The sequence below is a fragment of the Nomascus leucogenys genome, chromosome 7b, assembly GCF_006542625.1.
Source record: "Nomascus leucogenys isolate Asia chromosome 7b, Asia_NLE_v1, whole genome shotgun sequence".
In the NCBI taxonomy this organism is placed as follows: domain Eukaryota; kingdom Metazoa; phylum Chordata; class Mammalia; order Primates; family Hylobatidae; genus Nomascus; species Nomascus leucogenys.
In genome coordinates this window covers 46,573,666-46,590,280 of record NC_044387.1, presented here as the reverse complement: position 1 = coordinate 46,590,280, position 16,615 = coordinate 46,573,666, and the positions used below count along the sequence as shown (strand labels likewise).

Below are 16,615 nucleotides of genomic sequence, written 5' to 3'. Positions count from 1 at the left end.
CCCACTCCAATATTCAGGGTCATGGTTCTTTCCCAATCAACACCCGCATTTAGGAGGAGACGACCGGCCAGGCTGGGCCCAGCTGCGTGCAGTGTGAGGCTCTGGCTGCTAAGTCCTGTTCTTGCTGTGTTGTGCCCTGGGGGCCACCCTGTGTGCAGCAGCAGCTGTGACTGTGGCCTTGGCCACTGTGAGGCGGTGCTTGTCACACTCCCTCGCTGCTCTCGTGCCTTCTGCCCAGCACTCACCTGGAGGCGCACCCTGCTTGCCTTCCCCACTGCACCCTCTCTGGGCAGGCATGCCCTCCCGGATCCCACATCTGGCCTGGCCCTGTGTGCTGCAAGCACCCCCTTGCCATCCCTCACAGGCACCTTTCTCTGCTTCACTCTTTAGGGAGTTCAGTTAATTCCTGATCCTGATCCTGGCCTCATCCTGTGTGTTGGGAGCTCCTGGCCTCCTCGGGGTGAGGGGTCATGTGGACATCGACAGGCAGCTGTGGTTGGGGCCTATCATCTCCTGAGGCCTGGCCCAGGAAACCCACACTCGGGGTGGCCCATTCAACAGCAGGTGTGAGGGTGGGGCTGAGCATCCTGCCTGGCGGGGGTCTGAGGGCACTGATGCTAAGTGGGGGACCAGGGCCTCCTCAGGGAGCTCCCACCTCAAGCCAGCAACTTGGCAATGGAAATTTATTATAAAATACCCTCAGCTGGCAACACAGCAGGCCCAAGCCAACGTCTCCTGCAGGCCTTGGATGGCCAGGGCTCTGGCTGGCCCCCAGAGTCACCGTCCTGTGATGAGGCACTCCACAAAAGGAAACACCAACCTCGTGAAGACAGCGGGGACTCCATGGTCCTTGGGCCGTGACTTGCTGGTCCTCAGAGGCCCTCGAGGTTTCAGGTCAAGGCTGGGGCCTGATGCCCACCTCCCTGCCCGCCCTCCTGTCTCCCGGGAAGAGAGTGGGTGAGTCATGCGCATGGGTAGAGTGACCAGAGGCTGATCCGCTGATCCTTGGAGCCCGCGGCCAGCAAGCCATCGGCGGTGAAGGCCACACACTGGACAGCGGCGCTGTGGAAGGCCAGCACGGCCAGCGGCTGCATCGTCCGCCAGTGGAACACGCGGATGCGGTGGTCCCAGCCTGCGGTGGCCAGGATCTTGCGGTCTGGCCGGATCGTGACTTCGGCGATCCCGGGATTGGTGAGTTCATGAGTCCCACGCACCTGTGGGAGTGGGGTGAGGCGTTAGGCCACTTCTTAAGCCCACGAGGCAGTGCTGCCCCTGGCGCCCCACCTGCAGCTGGAACCAGGAGAGACGCAGGCCCACAGGCCCGGGATGTGAGGGCCACATGCTCCCGCCCAGCTGACCTCCCACTCTTCCTAAGGCCATGATGGGGGACTCCAGCCCTCCCCTCAGAGTGGTCTTCGGCCCTGACCTGCTGCTCCTCACACCAGCTCTGACCGACTCCTTCCCCAGTCAGAGAGCAGCAGAGACAGGGAGGTCCCAGCTGCAGGAGAGGGGCTGGGTCCTGGGGCCTCTCACCCTGGGGAAGCCACTGCACCCTAGTGCCTAGTGAGAGGCCACATCCCGGGCTTGACAGCAGCAGAACGCTGGCACTCCTCCCAGAAGAACCTCACAACCACCCCAAAGCTGACGAGGGTGAGAAATACAAACTCCATCCTCAGCAAAACCATGAGGTATGTGAACCCCCAAGCTCGACAGCGCTGGGAGCGCTGCCAAGAGCGAGACCCAGTGGGGGGTTGGCAGGATGAGGGGGGGACGAGGGGGAGACGCCCTGGAGGTGGCAGGAGCCACACAGTGCACCTTGCCTGGTGGGGGCAACATCCCCGGCTGGGTTCTGAGAGGGGATGGGGCACTGCACAAGACTTGGAGCCACACAGGCAGGTCCTATGTGCACGGGGCCGTCGGGGTGCTGGCCTCTTCCTGGGCCGAGCGTCTCAGCGCTGGGTGCACAGGAAGCCTCCTGCCCTGACCCCTCCCTGACATTCTTCTCCTACAGCGAGTAGGGAGCTGAGGGGTGAGAGGATTAGCGCTGCCTCTGTGGCTACCGCACTTCTTGGTTCCACAGGGCTGTCCCATGTGCTGCAGGGCATTTGGCACCTCTGTGCCCACACGCTGAATGATAGAGGCACTTTGCCACCATGATGACAAGCAACAAGGGCCACTTCCTTCCACACCAGTCCCATGCACTGCGAGCTTTCCATCAGCACCCTTTTCTCTAAGGGCCTCCTGATGGGGCCACGCTGCCCTCAGTTGAGAATCACACACCTCTGCAAAGATAGCACAAGGAAAAAGGAAGAAGAAACAGGAAAAACAATGGCAACATTCAGCAGAGGCCAATGGAAACTGTTACCAAGCAGTGCTGTCATAAATTAACAAAAGAAAACTGAATGAATTAAGCTCTGGCTCTGCATCCCCTCTGTAAAACCAGAACCCAAAGCAGCAGAATGCAGAGGAGGAAAGCTGACCTGGCAGAGCGCAGGGGAGAAATGGAAGAAAAACTCAAAGCAATGAAGAAGAATCAGCAGCAGCAGCAGCAGCGACTCTAACAGGACAGCCAGACACAAAAGGCGGAAATGATGGAGAATGAGCAGAATGCGCTGGGCATGGTGGCTCATGCCTGTAATCCCAGCACTTTGGGAGGCTGAGGTGGGAGGACTGCTTGAGTCCAAGAGTTTGAGACCAGCCTGCGTAAAACAGCAAGACCCCCATCTCTGTAAGAATTTTTTTAAAAATTAGTTGGGGGTGGTGGCATGTTCCTGTAATCCCAGCTACTCGGGAGGAGGGTCACCTGAGCCCAGGAGATGGAGGCTGCCGTGAGCTGAGATGATGCCAGTGCACTCCTGCCTGGGCGACAGAGTGAGACCCTGTCTCAAAAAAAAAAAAAAAAAAAAAAAAAAAAAGATACACTCTAATAAAATTATTAGACTTCATAGCTAAAACACTTTTGGTGGCCAGACAAAAAGACCATGTTGATGATGAGGGTGCCATTTAGGCCGTCCTCAGAATGTTCCACAGCCACATGGGTGCCAAGGGATGACACAGTGATGCCTGCAAGGCTGAGGAGGAAAGCGAGGTCCAAGTATTTTATATCCAGCCAAACTGTCGCTCAACTATAAAAACAACAGACCAACATTTCTGAACATGTAAGAACTCAGAGAATCCTGCACCCATAAGCTGTTCTTGAAGGACTAGAAGATTAACTCCAGTCTCATAAGAGATAACTGGAGAACTGCAGCAGATGGTCTGGCAGGGAGCAGTGGACCCACTTGCCTATAGGATCAGCTCTAAGACAATATGGGGATTATGGCTATGGAACCGGTTATATAACTCACAGAAATATGGGAGGCACTGAGAGAGATGGGATGGTTGTTAAGTTCACTGATTTAGCTCAGCTTTTGTCCTTTGGGGCCAAAGATATAATAGTCAACCTCGTCCCCGAGAGATTATCTGAGAACACCCCACCATAAGTAATGACAAAAATAGCATTATTTCCTTCTCCTCTCCCACCTCACTGTAGGTGCCTGTGTTTCCTTGTATAGCTGCATAAAGTAAAAAAAAAAAGATCTAAATATACTCAACAGGCTGAGTGTGGTGGCTCATGCTTGTAATCGCAGCTGCTTGGGAGGCAAAGACAGGAGGATTGCTTGAGGCTGGGAGTTTGAGGCTGTAGTAAGCTAAGATCACACCACTGCACTCCAGCCTGGGCAACAGAGCGAGACCCTGTCTTTGAAAAACATTACAAATTAGCCAGGCATGGTCGTGTAGTCTCAGCTACTTGGGAGGTTGAGGTTGGAAGATCATTTGAGTCTAGGTTTATGATTGAATTTCAAAGTGAAATCCAAATCTATGCTATGTACAACAGAGATTCCAAAGGAACTCTTGGCAAAGATATACTGGGAAAATACAAATAAGAAGAACAGGGTAATCTGAATAATAGGAACATTTGAATTCAGAGCCAAAGCATTAGGTAAGATTATATAAAATACTTAACAATGATAAAGAGTACAATTCCCAGTGAAGAGCCATATAATCCCAGCACTTTGGGAGGCCAAGGCAGGAGGACTGCCTGAGCCCAGGAGTTCAAGACCAGCCTGGGCAACATATAGAGATCCTGTCTTTACAAAAAAAAATTTTTAATTAGCCATGCATGCTGGCATGCACCTGTAGTCCCAGTTTATTGGGAGGCTGAGGTGGAAGGATTGCTTAAGCCCAAGAGTTTGAGGCTGCAGTGAGCTATGATCACACCACTGCACTCCAGCCTGGGTGACAGAGCAAGACCTTGTGCTCCCCACCCCCCAAAATAACTGTAAATATCTGTTTAGCCAGTAAACTGACATATCATCCATAAAGCAAGAACAATAGGAAAGTGTCTATAATTGAGAAACTGGTACCAGACTAGTCCTTTTGCTGCAAACAACCATAAAAAGTGGACAAAATACACAAAGCAACTGTTTACAGGCAGGAAACACTAGGCAGAGAAGGGCAGCTGATGAGGTGGGCCTCCCAAATGCCCCCACAGCTCTCTGCCTGGAGACAATGCTATGAGCATGAAGTCCAGGCAGAACATAGTGGTCACATTAAGCTGAGGAGGCAGAGATCATAATCTGCAGCAGCCAGAGGGCTGAAATCCACGGGGCAAGGCAAAGGGACAGAGGGAGCTGAAGATTGTCTGAGGGGTCCCTATGAGTCTTGTGTGAGGGCTGGACTGCGCATGCTCACGGTGGACTCCACAGGGCTTACCAGAGCTGCACAGTTAAACAGAACAAGTTCAAGAGGTCAACAGTGCCGGGGGTCCAGTTACCCTGAGTGTGAAGACTGTGTGACAGCCTGACACCAGCTGAGCTACCAGAATGGCTTCACTTCAGGAATAGGATTCTATCTTACAGTATGGCCTACCCTAGATCTACCAGAACAAAACTAGAAACCAAGCCCTGACGAGGTCTGCAGGAGACGCAGAGTTTGGAATTTGAGTTCCACCCCACTTAACAAGCCTGGGAGTGGACTTTCCACAGACCTGCCCTAACAAAGCCAAAAGCCAAGCCTGCACAAGCTCAAGGTGAACAGTCAGTAACTGAATTCCACGCTGGAATGAAAGCAAACACTCTTCAGAGCGAAATAACAGAACCCAGAGATTCAGCATGTATCATTCACTATGTCTGGCACACAAACAGCAAATTACTAGACACGCTAAGAAGCAGGAATATATGACCCATAGTCAAGGGCGGCAACGTCCTGGGTCCTAAGTCTGTGGCTTGTATCGCCAAGCTCGAAAAGGCAAAGGCTAAAGAACTTGCCACTAAACTGGGTTAAATGTACACTGTTGAGTTTTCTGTACATAAAAATAATTAAAATAATACAAATTTTCCTTCAAAAAAAATAAGGAAAGTGTATTCAAATAATTACCCAAAAAATTGTCTTGAATGAGCAAATAGGAACTCTTAGCAGAGAAATGGAAATTATAAAAAGGAGTCATAATAGAAAATATAGAACTGGAAAGCTCAATACTGAAATGAAAAATGTATTGAATAGGCTTAACAGTAGATTGGAAATATATATTTTTTAAAGTCAGTGAACTAGAAGACAGATCAACAGACATTGCCCAATCTGAAGAGGAGAGAAAAAACGACTGAACCAAAACAAACAGAGCCTCAGGGGGCCACGGGACGCTATCAAACTGGGTAACTCATAGAAGCCCCAGAAGGAGGAGAAAGTGAAAATGGTCAAGAAAAAACAGTGGCTGGATATTTCCCAATTTTAATGGGAAACACGAATATATAGATGAAAAGCTCAGCAGAACCCAATCAGGACAAGAAGAAAAATCTATCTAGGCACATGATAGTCAAACTACCGAAAACCACAGATAAAAAAAAATCTTGAAAGCAGCCATGGAGCAAGACATATTCCATGCATGGGAATGATAGGATATCATGAGTTCTCATCAGAAACAATGGAACAACATCTTTACAGGGCATGAAGAAAAATAAAACTATCATTCCTAAATTCCATAGCCAGGATTCTGTAAAAATAAGGGTGATAAAGACATTTTTTAGATAAACAAAAGCTAGAGAACTTTTTGCCAGCAGAATTGCACTACAAAAAAATGTAAGATACTTGGGTCTATACGGTGAGCACCAGAAATGGCAAAGGGGTGAGTAAATGTAACATGTTATGTTTTGTATTTCTTGTAAGTTTTTTTTTAAACTGATGATTTAAAGGAAAACTGGCCAGATGCAGTGGCTCATGCCTTTAATCCCAGCATGTGAGATTGTTTGAACCTAGGAGTTCAAGGCCAGCCTGGGCAACATAGTGAGACCCTAGCTCTACAAAAACTTATCCAGGCATGGTGATAGGTGCCTGTAGTCCCAACTACTCGGGAGGCTGAGGCAGGGGTTTGAGGGTGCAGTGAGCTGTGATTGCACCACCGCACCCCAGCCTGGGTGACAGAGCAAGACCTTGCCTCAAAGAAAAGGGAAACTAATATCGTAAGGTGCAGTTTTGAATGTGTGTAGATGTCAAGTAGATCACAACAGTCACAGAAAGACTAAAAGGGTGAGTAGAAGGGATTGCACCAGCACAATGTCATCATGTTTGTGAGGTGGGATGTGAACAACACTGATTCTAAGGAGACTTTGAGAAGGCTGCATACTCTTGGAGTGCAACCACTTAGGAACAAAAGTGGCAAGAGGTCTAGCTAAGAAGCCAAGAGAGGAAACAAAACAGAATACTAAAAAACAAATATTTGAGGCCGGGCGCGGTGGCTCACGCTTGTAATCCCAGCACTTTGGGAGGCCGAGGTGGGCGGATCATGAGGCCAGGAGATCGAGTCTACGGTGAAACCCCGTCTCTACTAAAAATACAAAAAATTAGCTGGGCGTGGTGGCGGGTGCCTGTAGTCCCAGCTACTCGGAGAGGCTGAGGCAGGAGAATGGCGTGAACCTGGGAGGCGGAGCTTGCAGTGAGCCGAGATTGCGCCACTGCACTCCAGCCTGGGCGACAGAGCAAGACTCCGTCTCAAAAAAATAAAATTAAATTAAATAAATAAATAAATAAATATTTGATTACCACAAAAGAAGGTAGGAAAGGAGGAAAAGTGGCCAAAAATGGAAGTGACAAGTAGAAAATAAGTATAGAGATGTTAGACTTAATCCCAGACATGTCAATAATTACAGTGAATGCAAAGAGACTAAATGCACCAGTTAAAAGGCAGAGATTGTCAGAAAGCATCACAAAGCAAGACACACCTGTCTGCTAAAGATGCTTTTTATTGAGAGGCCGAGGCAGAAGGATCACGAGGTCAAGAGATCGAGACTATCCTGGCCAACATAGTGAAACCCTGTCTCTACTAAAAATACAAAAATTAGCCAGGTGTGGTAAGCGTGTGCCTGTAATCCCAGCTACTTAAGAGGCTGAGGCAGGAGAATCACCTGAACCTGGGAGGCGGAGGTTGCAGTGAGCCAAGATCACACCATTGCACTCCAGCCTGGTGACAGAGTGAGACTCCGTCTCAAAAAAATAAAATAAAATAAAATAAAATAAAAGATGCTTTTTTTTTTGAGACGGAGTCTTGCTCTGTCGCCCAGGCTGGAGTGCAGTGGCGCAATCTCGGCTTGCTGCAAGCTCCGCCTCCTGGGTTCACGCCATTCTCCTGCCTCAGCCTCTCCGAGTAGCTGGGACTACAGGCGCCCGCCACCACGCCCGGCTAATTTTTTGTATTCTTATTAGAGACGGGGTTTCACCGTGGTCTCGATCTCCTGACCTCGTGATCCGCCCGCCTCGGCCTCCCAAAGTGCTGGGATTACAAGCATGAGCCACCGCGCCCAGCCAAAAGATGCTTTTTAAATATCAAGAGGTCAGGACAGGTTGAAAGTAGAAGCAAGGAGAAAAATGCAAAGGGCAAACCTAAGAAAGTCGATGCTACTGTGTAGTAGACAAAGCCAACTTCAAGACAAAGAGCATTACAAGAGACAAGGGACAGTTTGTGCCGAGAAAAAGGCTCTGCACCAAGACAAGGTGACATCTCAGGGCCTGTACACCCACACTCAGCCCCAGAGCTTCAAAGCTCAGGAAGCAAAACTGGCAGAGACAAAGAAACAGGCACGTTTGCAATCACAGTTAAAGATTTTAAGAGCCTTCTCTGCATAACTGGTAAAAAAGAAACTAGACCAAAAGATCGGTAAGGATATTAAAGACTGGAACCACGTCCACTGACCTGGGTCAGGCTGACGGAAGGCTCCACCCCACAACTGCGGAACACACGCTCCTTTCAAGTCCATGTGGTGCACTCCCCGAGACACGCCATGTGCTGGGCCAAAAGCAAGCCTCCATAAATTTCTAAACTGCAATTGCACTGCGTGCATTCACTGACAACAGAATTAAGCTAGATTAAAGATATAGCTACAAAATCAACGAATATTTGGAAATTAAATAACACACCCCCCCAAGGAACCTACGGATCAAAGAGGAAATCACAATATTCTGAACTGAATGAAAATGAAGACACAGTAAGTCAAAGCTTATGGGACTGAGTCACACGGAAGGTAGCTAGGCTGGGAGTTGAATTCTCAGCAGCCCAGGGAAGTGGCAGGACCTAGACCCATGGCCCAGCAGCTGCTGCTGCTCAGAGAACGGTCCCTCGGCATCCAGGCCCGTGCATCAGAGGCCACCAGCACAGCCACCAAGAGGCCCCTGCCCGAGGAATCCCTAAAGGATGCGCTTTTTGGCTTCCAGAAGGAGGTCTTGAGATGTAAGAACGCCCAGGGCAACGCTCACACATGAAATGCAATCATCGATGTGAGAACTGGTTCCATAAGAGATGTGTCTACACCTGGAGGGCCAGGAAGGTTGGAGGTAAAATGATTAAAATGTAAAGGCTATAAAGGGAAGTAGTGACCAAAAGAAACCTGGACTGAGCCATATTAATAGTTGGAAAAATAGGCTTTGGGGCAAATGTCCTTTCTAGAGATGATGAGGGGGAATGAAGAAAAGACCTCATTCACCAGGAAATCACCATTTTAAACTGGCATGTTCCTAGGCCAGCTTCAAAGTGCATAAAGCAAACACAGACAGGCCCCCAGAAAAAGGGAACAGGACAGGCCTCTCTGCGCCTGCTGGGGACCCTGGTCACCTGCAGGATGACTTAAAGGCCTAAGAATCAGTGGACACACGGGCCTGGCGCTCACGTGTGCAGCGGGGCATCTGACAACCAGCACTGCCTCCCTGACACATGTGCAATACTTATGAAAACTGGACGGCCCTGCATTTCAAAGAACTGATATCATTCAGACCTTGTTCCCAGACCACAATGTTAATTAAGTTAGAAATTGAAAACTAAAAAATAACTGGGGGAAATAAATCAAACATTCAGAACCATAAAAACATTCTAATTAACTCAGCAGCCAGAGAACAAATAAAAATGGGGTCTTTGTGTCAAATGAGGAATATGGAAAAAAAATAATAAAAATGGGGTCTGCCTGGAAGTGAGGGGAGGAAGACAATGTCTTCTTGCACCAGGGAGCCCAGCTGGACAGTCACCTGTGGAAACAGGCTCCATGTGGGGCTGGCAAGGGAAGGCTGAGTGCCGATGGGCTGTGCACCTGACCCCAGGCAGGGCAGCAGATGCAACCCAGAGGACATGGGATGGAGGGAGAGCATGGCAAGGACAGAAACAATGAACAGAAAGATAGAAATGCTCAAGGACAAACACATACAAGACTGATCAGGAATAAAGCAGGGACGGAGCTTTGAATGCAGCAGAAATTTAAACAATCATCACAAGCAGTCCAAAAAAGGTCACTAGGAATACAACCTTGAGGATTTGTATGCCCACAGACAAATTCCTAGAAAAATTCCCCAAATCAGGAAACCTAAATTAGTCCACAAAGAAAACAACCCGGGCAGAGAAAATAACTGCCCAGTAATGGTGCAGGCGAAGACCAACCTACAGTCACTCACGACCCCCCACCTCCACCATCCAAACGTGTCCATCCGTCAGGAGAAGAGGGGACGCTCCCCACCAGCTCCCTGAGCCTGGGGCTCCTGTCACTAGGCAGGTGGTGGGAGAGGGAGGCCCAGGTCCGTCTGTGGCCCTGGGCAGTTCTGGCCCAGCCCAGCAGAGTGGGTGGAGCACATGTCACACATTGGGGGCGGGGCACAGGCGGTGATTTCAAGACTTTTCCCTGAGATTCAGGGACATACTGAGGATTTTAGTTGTTTTAATGTTTAAGAAAACTCCAACAATGCAATGAACAGATTCAAGAAGAAAACCTGTATGAGTCGGAGAGATGCAGTGAAGTCATTTGGTGACATCGGGCACCCATTCAAGACCCAGATTCTTTCCCCAGGAGGGGTGGGAGGAGCCTCGCCTGGCAAGGAGATGCCACCAAACAACCCACAGCCAGTGCAGCCCTCAGCCCGGGCTGGGATACCACCACCTGCGCCCCCGACACTGCTCTAGGCTCCTGGCCAGTGAGGTCAGCGCCTTGCCATGCCCTCAGCCACCTTGCCCTCCTACCTCAACACCAGCTTGTCTCTCAAGGCCAAGCCCCTGCAAGCCCATCATCCTGCCCTTTCAAGGCCTCTCCAGGGCCCGGGGCCCCCTGGTTCATGGACTTACCAAGGCCTGCAGCCCTGACCCCTCTCATGGCCCCTCCCCTCCCACCACGCACTGTAACCAACACAGTCCCAGCACATCCCAGACGCTCTGCCTGTCCTCTACCTCTCTTGCCTGGCAGACTTTGGCTCTGGGGGTCTCGGTGGTATCCTGCCTGTGCACACACAAGCAGCTGAACGTGCTGCAGCACGACACACAGCCATTGGTTGGCAACCGCAAGCCCAGGCTGGCCTCAGTGTCCAGAGCACCCGGCCTTGGCGCTGCCTCCCCTCCCTCCACACCAGCCCCTGCCTCCCCACTTGGCTCCCTGTGACCCGGCTGAGGGGCCATCAAGGCCAGCACCTGCTGCGCAGGGCCGTGAGGGGATGCTGGCATGTACATGTCATGCATGTGGGGTTGGCTGCCTATGCTTGCAGACCCAGGATCCCCTCCCCAGCTCTCAGGGACCAGAACACAGTGGCCCAGGGAAGGAACTGGCGGCTGGGAAGAACAGGAGGCTGATTTGATGCCATCGTCACTGTCATCCATTTCTCTCCTGTGACCTCTGCCCTAAGTCAGTGGTAGAGAGGGAACACCAGGCCCCATGCCATGGGCCTCACTGGAAGCCACTGGGGCCTGCTCAGGGCCCTCTTGATAGGAATTTGCTGGCAGGTCCTTCCCAGGGAGAAAAGAGCTGCCAAATGCCTGGAGCCACAGGTGTGTGGGGAGGTTTCCACAGAAGTCCTGACCAGGGGTCTTCACCTGTGGGAGGCTGAGATGCCCCGTTCCTCCTGCCCAGCTCCTGCCCAGCAGCCTGGCTGTGCCTACCCACCAGCCAGGCGGCCACTGCCTGCAGGGACAGGAGTGACCCCACACCCACCTCAGCCATTCTCAGAAAGCAGTGACAGCATCAAGGTAAAGAAAACCAGGTTCAAGGACCAGCTTCCCGCAGGAAATGAGGACGATGTGGGAAGCCTGGTGGGGCCTCCTGGAGAAAGACTAGGGCCTGCTCCAGCCCTGTGTTCCTGAAGAAGAGGAGGACTGGTCCTGGCCCTGCAGTGACGGCAGCCAGGGCCCTGCACTACCGTGCTCCTGATGGCAGACAGAACCATGCCCACGCCCTGCACAAGCCTCTCCTCCTGATGCGATGCACGGGGAGCTGACCCAGGGCCCTTTGGCCTCCCTCCTGGCTGCCCAGCAGCTCTGCTACTGCCTTCTAAAGGGAAGCCTCTGGCAGACGGCATAGCAGCCACCACTGCTGTGCAGATGGGAGCGCAGCTGGGACACCTGGCCGTGTCTCGTGGGAGAGCCACGTTTGGTCCACTTCCCAGGCCAGGGCTGCCTGGGGTGGGGGAGCCTCATTATTACTTAAAGGCCTAAGAATATGGCTGGCTGTAAATCAGTCCCCACTTCAAGGCTGTGGGCGCTACCCTAAAATGTGGGAGGGAGAGGGCCTGCGTACCACCTGTATCTGATGACAACGCAGGCTCTAACTGCGACAGCTCGTGGGAAAGCCACCTCAGCAAGGCAGGCTCAGGGCTCCAGTCACCACTTGCCCCCGAGGCACCCTCAGGTGGCATCCTGACGTGGGCAGCCTCCTCGTCACCACCGCGGCCCCTGGCCAAGCCCCAGCCTGGACCTGGGCCTTCTAGGAAGGATCTCTGGCCACCAGTGGCTCTCGTAGCGCATGACCTCAGGTGCCAGGAATGCGTGGCGCAGCGAGGCCACCATCTGGTTCCGATTACCCACGCTCTGCTCCGGGAACCTCATTCGCGTCTCCGCTCCCAGCACCCGCCGGCGGGAGACTGATCTGGGCTCATCAGAGGCTTTGGCAGGAGGATGCGAGGGACACACAGCCGCGCTCACGTGGCTCTTGGCCGAGGAGTCACAGTGCAGGCGGTGGGTGAGGACACCTGTGGGTGCTGAGGACCTTCGGTCACCTTGCTTGCTCCCGGGCGGCAAGAATGCTCTCAGGCAGCTCACCTCCGAAAGCGTCCCCAGAGGCTTTCCCTGAGGCACAGGCTTTACAGAACCTGCAATCTCCAGGGCCTCTAGGATCAACATTAAGATGTGACATTGGGCAGAGGGTGGCGCGTCAGCCTCTCCAGCTCGCTGTCCCATCCCTGGAGTCGCCTGTCCCCTCCCAGACCTCCTCCTGGCCCATGCAACACAGGGCTTAGCAGGGGAAGTGCCTCTCCTTCAATGTGCACCACGGGCGATGCCCTGCCCAGCACCACAGGCCGATGCCCTGCCCAGCACGCCACAGCCACGCCAACCACTTCAGTTCCTGGTTCTCCCTTCTGCTCTCACTTTTCAATTCATTAATACCTGGTCCCCCTTTTGCTTTAACCTTTCAATTCATCAATCCGGTCAAGTTCATCTCTGGACTGGAACATGCCCCATAAATTACAGTCTTAAGTTCCAGCAGCTGTTTCCCAAACATGCCAGGAGAGACGCGGCAGATCTGGGCCAGGACGGCAGGAGGGCCCCTTCCCAGGGTCCTGGGCACAGAGGTGGGGACTGCAGAGAAGAGCCCTCTGGGGGCTCTCAGGGAAGCTGCCTGGGTCTTCAGCCCTTTGCTGTCAGGCTAGTGAAGGACAAGCCAGTGCCAAGTGAACACTGGATCCCATGGGGGCAGCCCTGCAGGATCCCTGCCAGGCTTGAGGGAGTGCGAGGGAGATGCCCCTTCCAGACATGCAGACCCAGCACCCAGAGTGGCTCAGCCTCCCAGCACCCAGAGCAGCTCAGCTTGTAGCTGCTAAGAATGGGCATCATGATGATGACACATCCACCCACCACCCAGGCCTGCTAAGCCTTAGGAGACCCTTCCTCCCGGGGAGACATGAGAAGCTCTGCCGCTTACATCAGGGCCTTGTGCCCCCACCCCCAGGACAGCTGATGGATGGGTAATGGATGGACACAGCTCTCCTGCAAGTCTACCATGTGCCCGCACAGGTTGGTGATGCCCGCAGGGCACTGGGGCCGCTCACAGAACCCCGCCCCTCTGTGTATCCTGGTCTCACCAGGGCACGTCCTTCCACAGCTCTACCATGTGCTTCAAAGACTCTGGTGGTGCCCACTCAGGGGTGGGCCTGACGGACCCAAGGTGAGCCCTCCCCACCCCACAGGGGCCAGGGCTGGGCAAGCATTAGGCGCAGCAGGCTTGCTGGGGCTGCTGGCAAGGCTGCCCTGCCTGGGGGGCCCGAGGGATGCCCTCTCTGTGGCCTCCTGTCGTACAGACAGCCTGGACCACAGCCCCACAGAGAAGGGCAGCCCCGGGCTCTGTCCTTGGTGAGGTTGGGAGCTGCTGCTGCTTCTGCCAGTAGCCACCTCACAGGACATGCAGCTCCCCCTGAAGGCCCTTCACCCACTAGACTGGGCAATCTGACCACTCGCTGGCTATGGGTAAGTCTTAGGCTTCCAAGACTTCTGGTGAATGGGGGCTCCTTGTCCACCCCCCAGAAGCCAGGATGTACCCAGGCCACACCCAGCACCTCATTCCCCATGGTCTCTGCAGCCCCTGAGACCTGCACCAGAGTGAGACCTGGACAGGAGGCTCCCCTTGCCCCCACCAGCCTGACCTGATCCCTCCCATCCCAAACGGGGCCACGTGTAAGCCAGGCCACCCTGGAGCCACAGGCCCAGACAGGGACACCACGGTGCCCCTCAAGCCATGCCAGCCAGGAGAGCCCAGGGGGCACCATGGGAAGATCTTCAGCAACTGCCAGGCGGCCCTGAGGCCTCCCAGCCTTCCTGCTGGGCTTTCCTGCTGCCCGTGAGCAATGGCCTCCCTCGGGCCAGCTCCAGACCACCACGGGGGCCGCAGCTCCTCGCAGTTTTCCACACTGGTTTTTTTTTTTGATTAATCAGTTCCTTACTGACCAAATTCCTCTGAGTTTTCACAAAGGGGTTTGAGTATTCCCGGACTCTGCGTGCCTTTCTCTAGATGGACAAGATGTGACGGCATGAACCCGAGGTCTGGGCGAAACCCAAACCATGTGAACGGTCTGCCAGCGCCCACGCCCCCTTCTTCCTGCGCCAGCCATGGACAGCCCCCCTGCACCCACCTCCAAGTGATTAATTAGCCAGGGATCTGCAACAACTCCTCTTCATGCCTAAATATTGTTTCAGCCTATCAGACTGTTAGTGCAGAGCAGGATAAATGAGGCCCGGGGCCTGGCGCACTGACCTGCAGGGCCTGCTGCCCGTCCAGGCTCCAGACAGCCAGCGCCTTCCCCGCGGAGCCTGAGATGCCCCTGGCCTTCTGGGAGTCAAAGTCAAGGTCCATGACGGGCTCCTCATGGCAGGCGATGCGGCTGCACACCTTCTGCTCAGAGACGTCCCACAGGGCCACCGATCCATCCTCATAACCGGCCAGAAGGAGTGGGCGGGGGCTGCAGTTGGCCTGCAGGGAACAGCAGAGCAGTTAGCTCCTGGAAGGACCCTGACTCCAGTGAGTTTCGGGGGAGAAGGGGCTCTGGAAATCTCCTGCCCCTCCTGCTGGCCGGGGCTGTTTCCCATGTCTTCCACGTGGCTGCCACAGCTCAGAAGCTCTGCACCGCCAGTGCCCTCCCACACAGCCCCTGGATGGCTGATGCTGTCAGCATGGGACTGGCACGGCTGCCCTTAGGGCACCCCGAGGACATAGGGGCAGAGGGCACAGAGCCAAGCCAGAGGCCTCCCACTGCTGTACCACTTCTCACCAGCCCTGCAACCTGCATGTGCCCACCCCAGGTTCTGCCCAAAGGGGTGATGCTGGGCACCCACCAGCCACTGTGAGTGCTGCCGACCCTCTCCACCTCTCCCATGCGCAGGGACCTGTCCTCCTGCCTCCTTTCCCCAGGCCTAAGATGTGTGGCCACCGCTCACTGGGGCTGGTCACCTGCCTAGAGCCACCAGCCAGAAGAAACCGTGAGCTCCATCTCCATAAAAAAATGAACTCTCTGTGCTTTGTCAACGTGGCTGCCAAAGCCCCCGCCCCTGAAGCCTGGCGCGAGCCGCCCGAGCTCTTTTGATGAATGAGGGCGCGGGTCAGAGGGCTCCAAGCCCTGGGCAGACACCTCGTTTGTTAAGCCTCTGGAATAATTGCAGGAGGAGAGCGCTGCAGGATTCCGCATCACCCCAGGGACACAGCCGTCAGTCCCCGGCACCAAGAATGACAGCCCAGAGAAACCTGGCATGGCTGAGCAAGGAGACCTGGGGGAGCCAGAAGGCACCAGGGCGTGTGCCTAACTAAGGGATGCTGAGTCCTCAATCACCACAAGGACCAGGGCTCTCTGCATCAGAAGGCTGGTGATGGGAACCGGGGGAGCCAGGCCCAGAGCCCGAGGCCAACTGCCCTGACCTGGAGGGGATGGCCATGCCAGGGACAGAAGGACACTCACTGTGCCCTACAGGACGTGGGCATGTGAACCCGAGGCCAGAGCTGGTCCAGTGGTCCTCATACATGTCCCTGGAAAAGACTTGTAAAACCACTGGGCTCTAATAACAGAGTTCACACAGACGAAACTAAGAAGCGTGAGGCTCCGGGAGGAGGCGAGTGGCGGTTAGTGCGTCTTCTCCCGAGGCACCTCCTCCCAGGCCTTGTCCCAAGTCATGCCCCGCTGCCAGAGTCCACATTGTCCCTGGGAAGCAGGGCTGCCCCAGGGCCCCGAGTGTACTCAGCGCCCTGCCCCTCCCTGCAGAAGCTCTAGCCACGCTGCTGTGTGTGCTGTTTCATCCCTGGGAGGAGCTCCATGTTGGCACCTTTCAGATCACCTGCTGGGAAATGAGGCGTGCAGGGACCCACAGTACTTTCCTTCCCGACATGGGTGCCATGCCCTCTGCACAGAAGCTCCTTGCAGGCGGCCCTGGCTCCCTCGAAGGGCCTCCCCCTGGTAAGTGGTGTGTCTGAACTCACAGTGGGTGAGGGCCAGGCGAGAGCAGCAGGGAACACCCTGCATCCCAACCAGGAATGCAGGCCAGCCCCAGAAGCTGACTCCAAGGACTCTCCCCATTGGACCCACTCCCCTC

The 16,615-nt window shown here is 54.0% G+C and overlaps 1 protein-coding gene across 1 annotated transcript in view; it reads right to left on the bottom strand.

The window, feature by feature from the left end:
- Positions 1 to 665: 665 nt before the first annotated feature.
- The window catches only part of GNB1L (G protein subunit beta 1 like), a 67,091-nt gene continuing 51,141 nt past the window's right edge, over positions 666 to 16,615 (bottom strand). Inside the window, exons 7-8 of the mRNA XM_030815855.1 lie at positions 14,793 to 15,008; positions 666 to 1,214 (exon numbers count right to left, since the gene is read on the bottom strand). Of these exons, the coding sequence (XP_030671715.1) occupies positions 963 to 1,214; positions 14,793 to 15,008 (468 nt within the window). The 3' untranslated portion in view covers positions 666 to 962. The remainder of the gene's footprint in view (positions 1,215 to 14,792; positions 15,009 to 16,615) is intronic.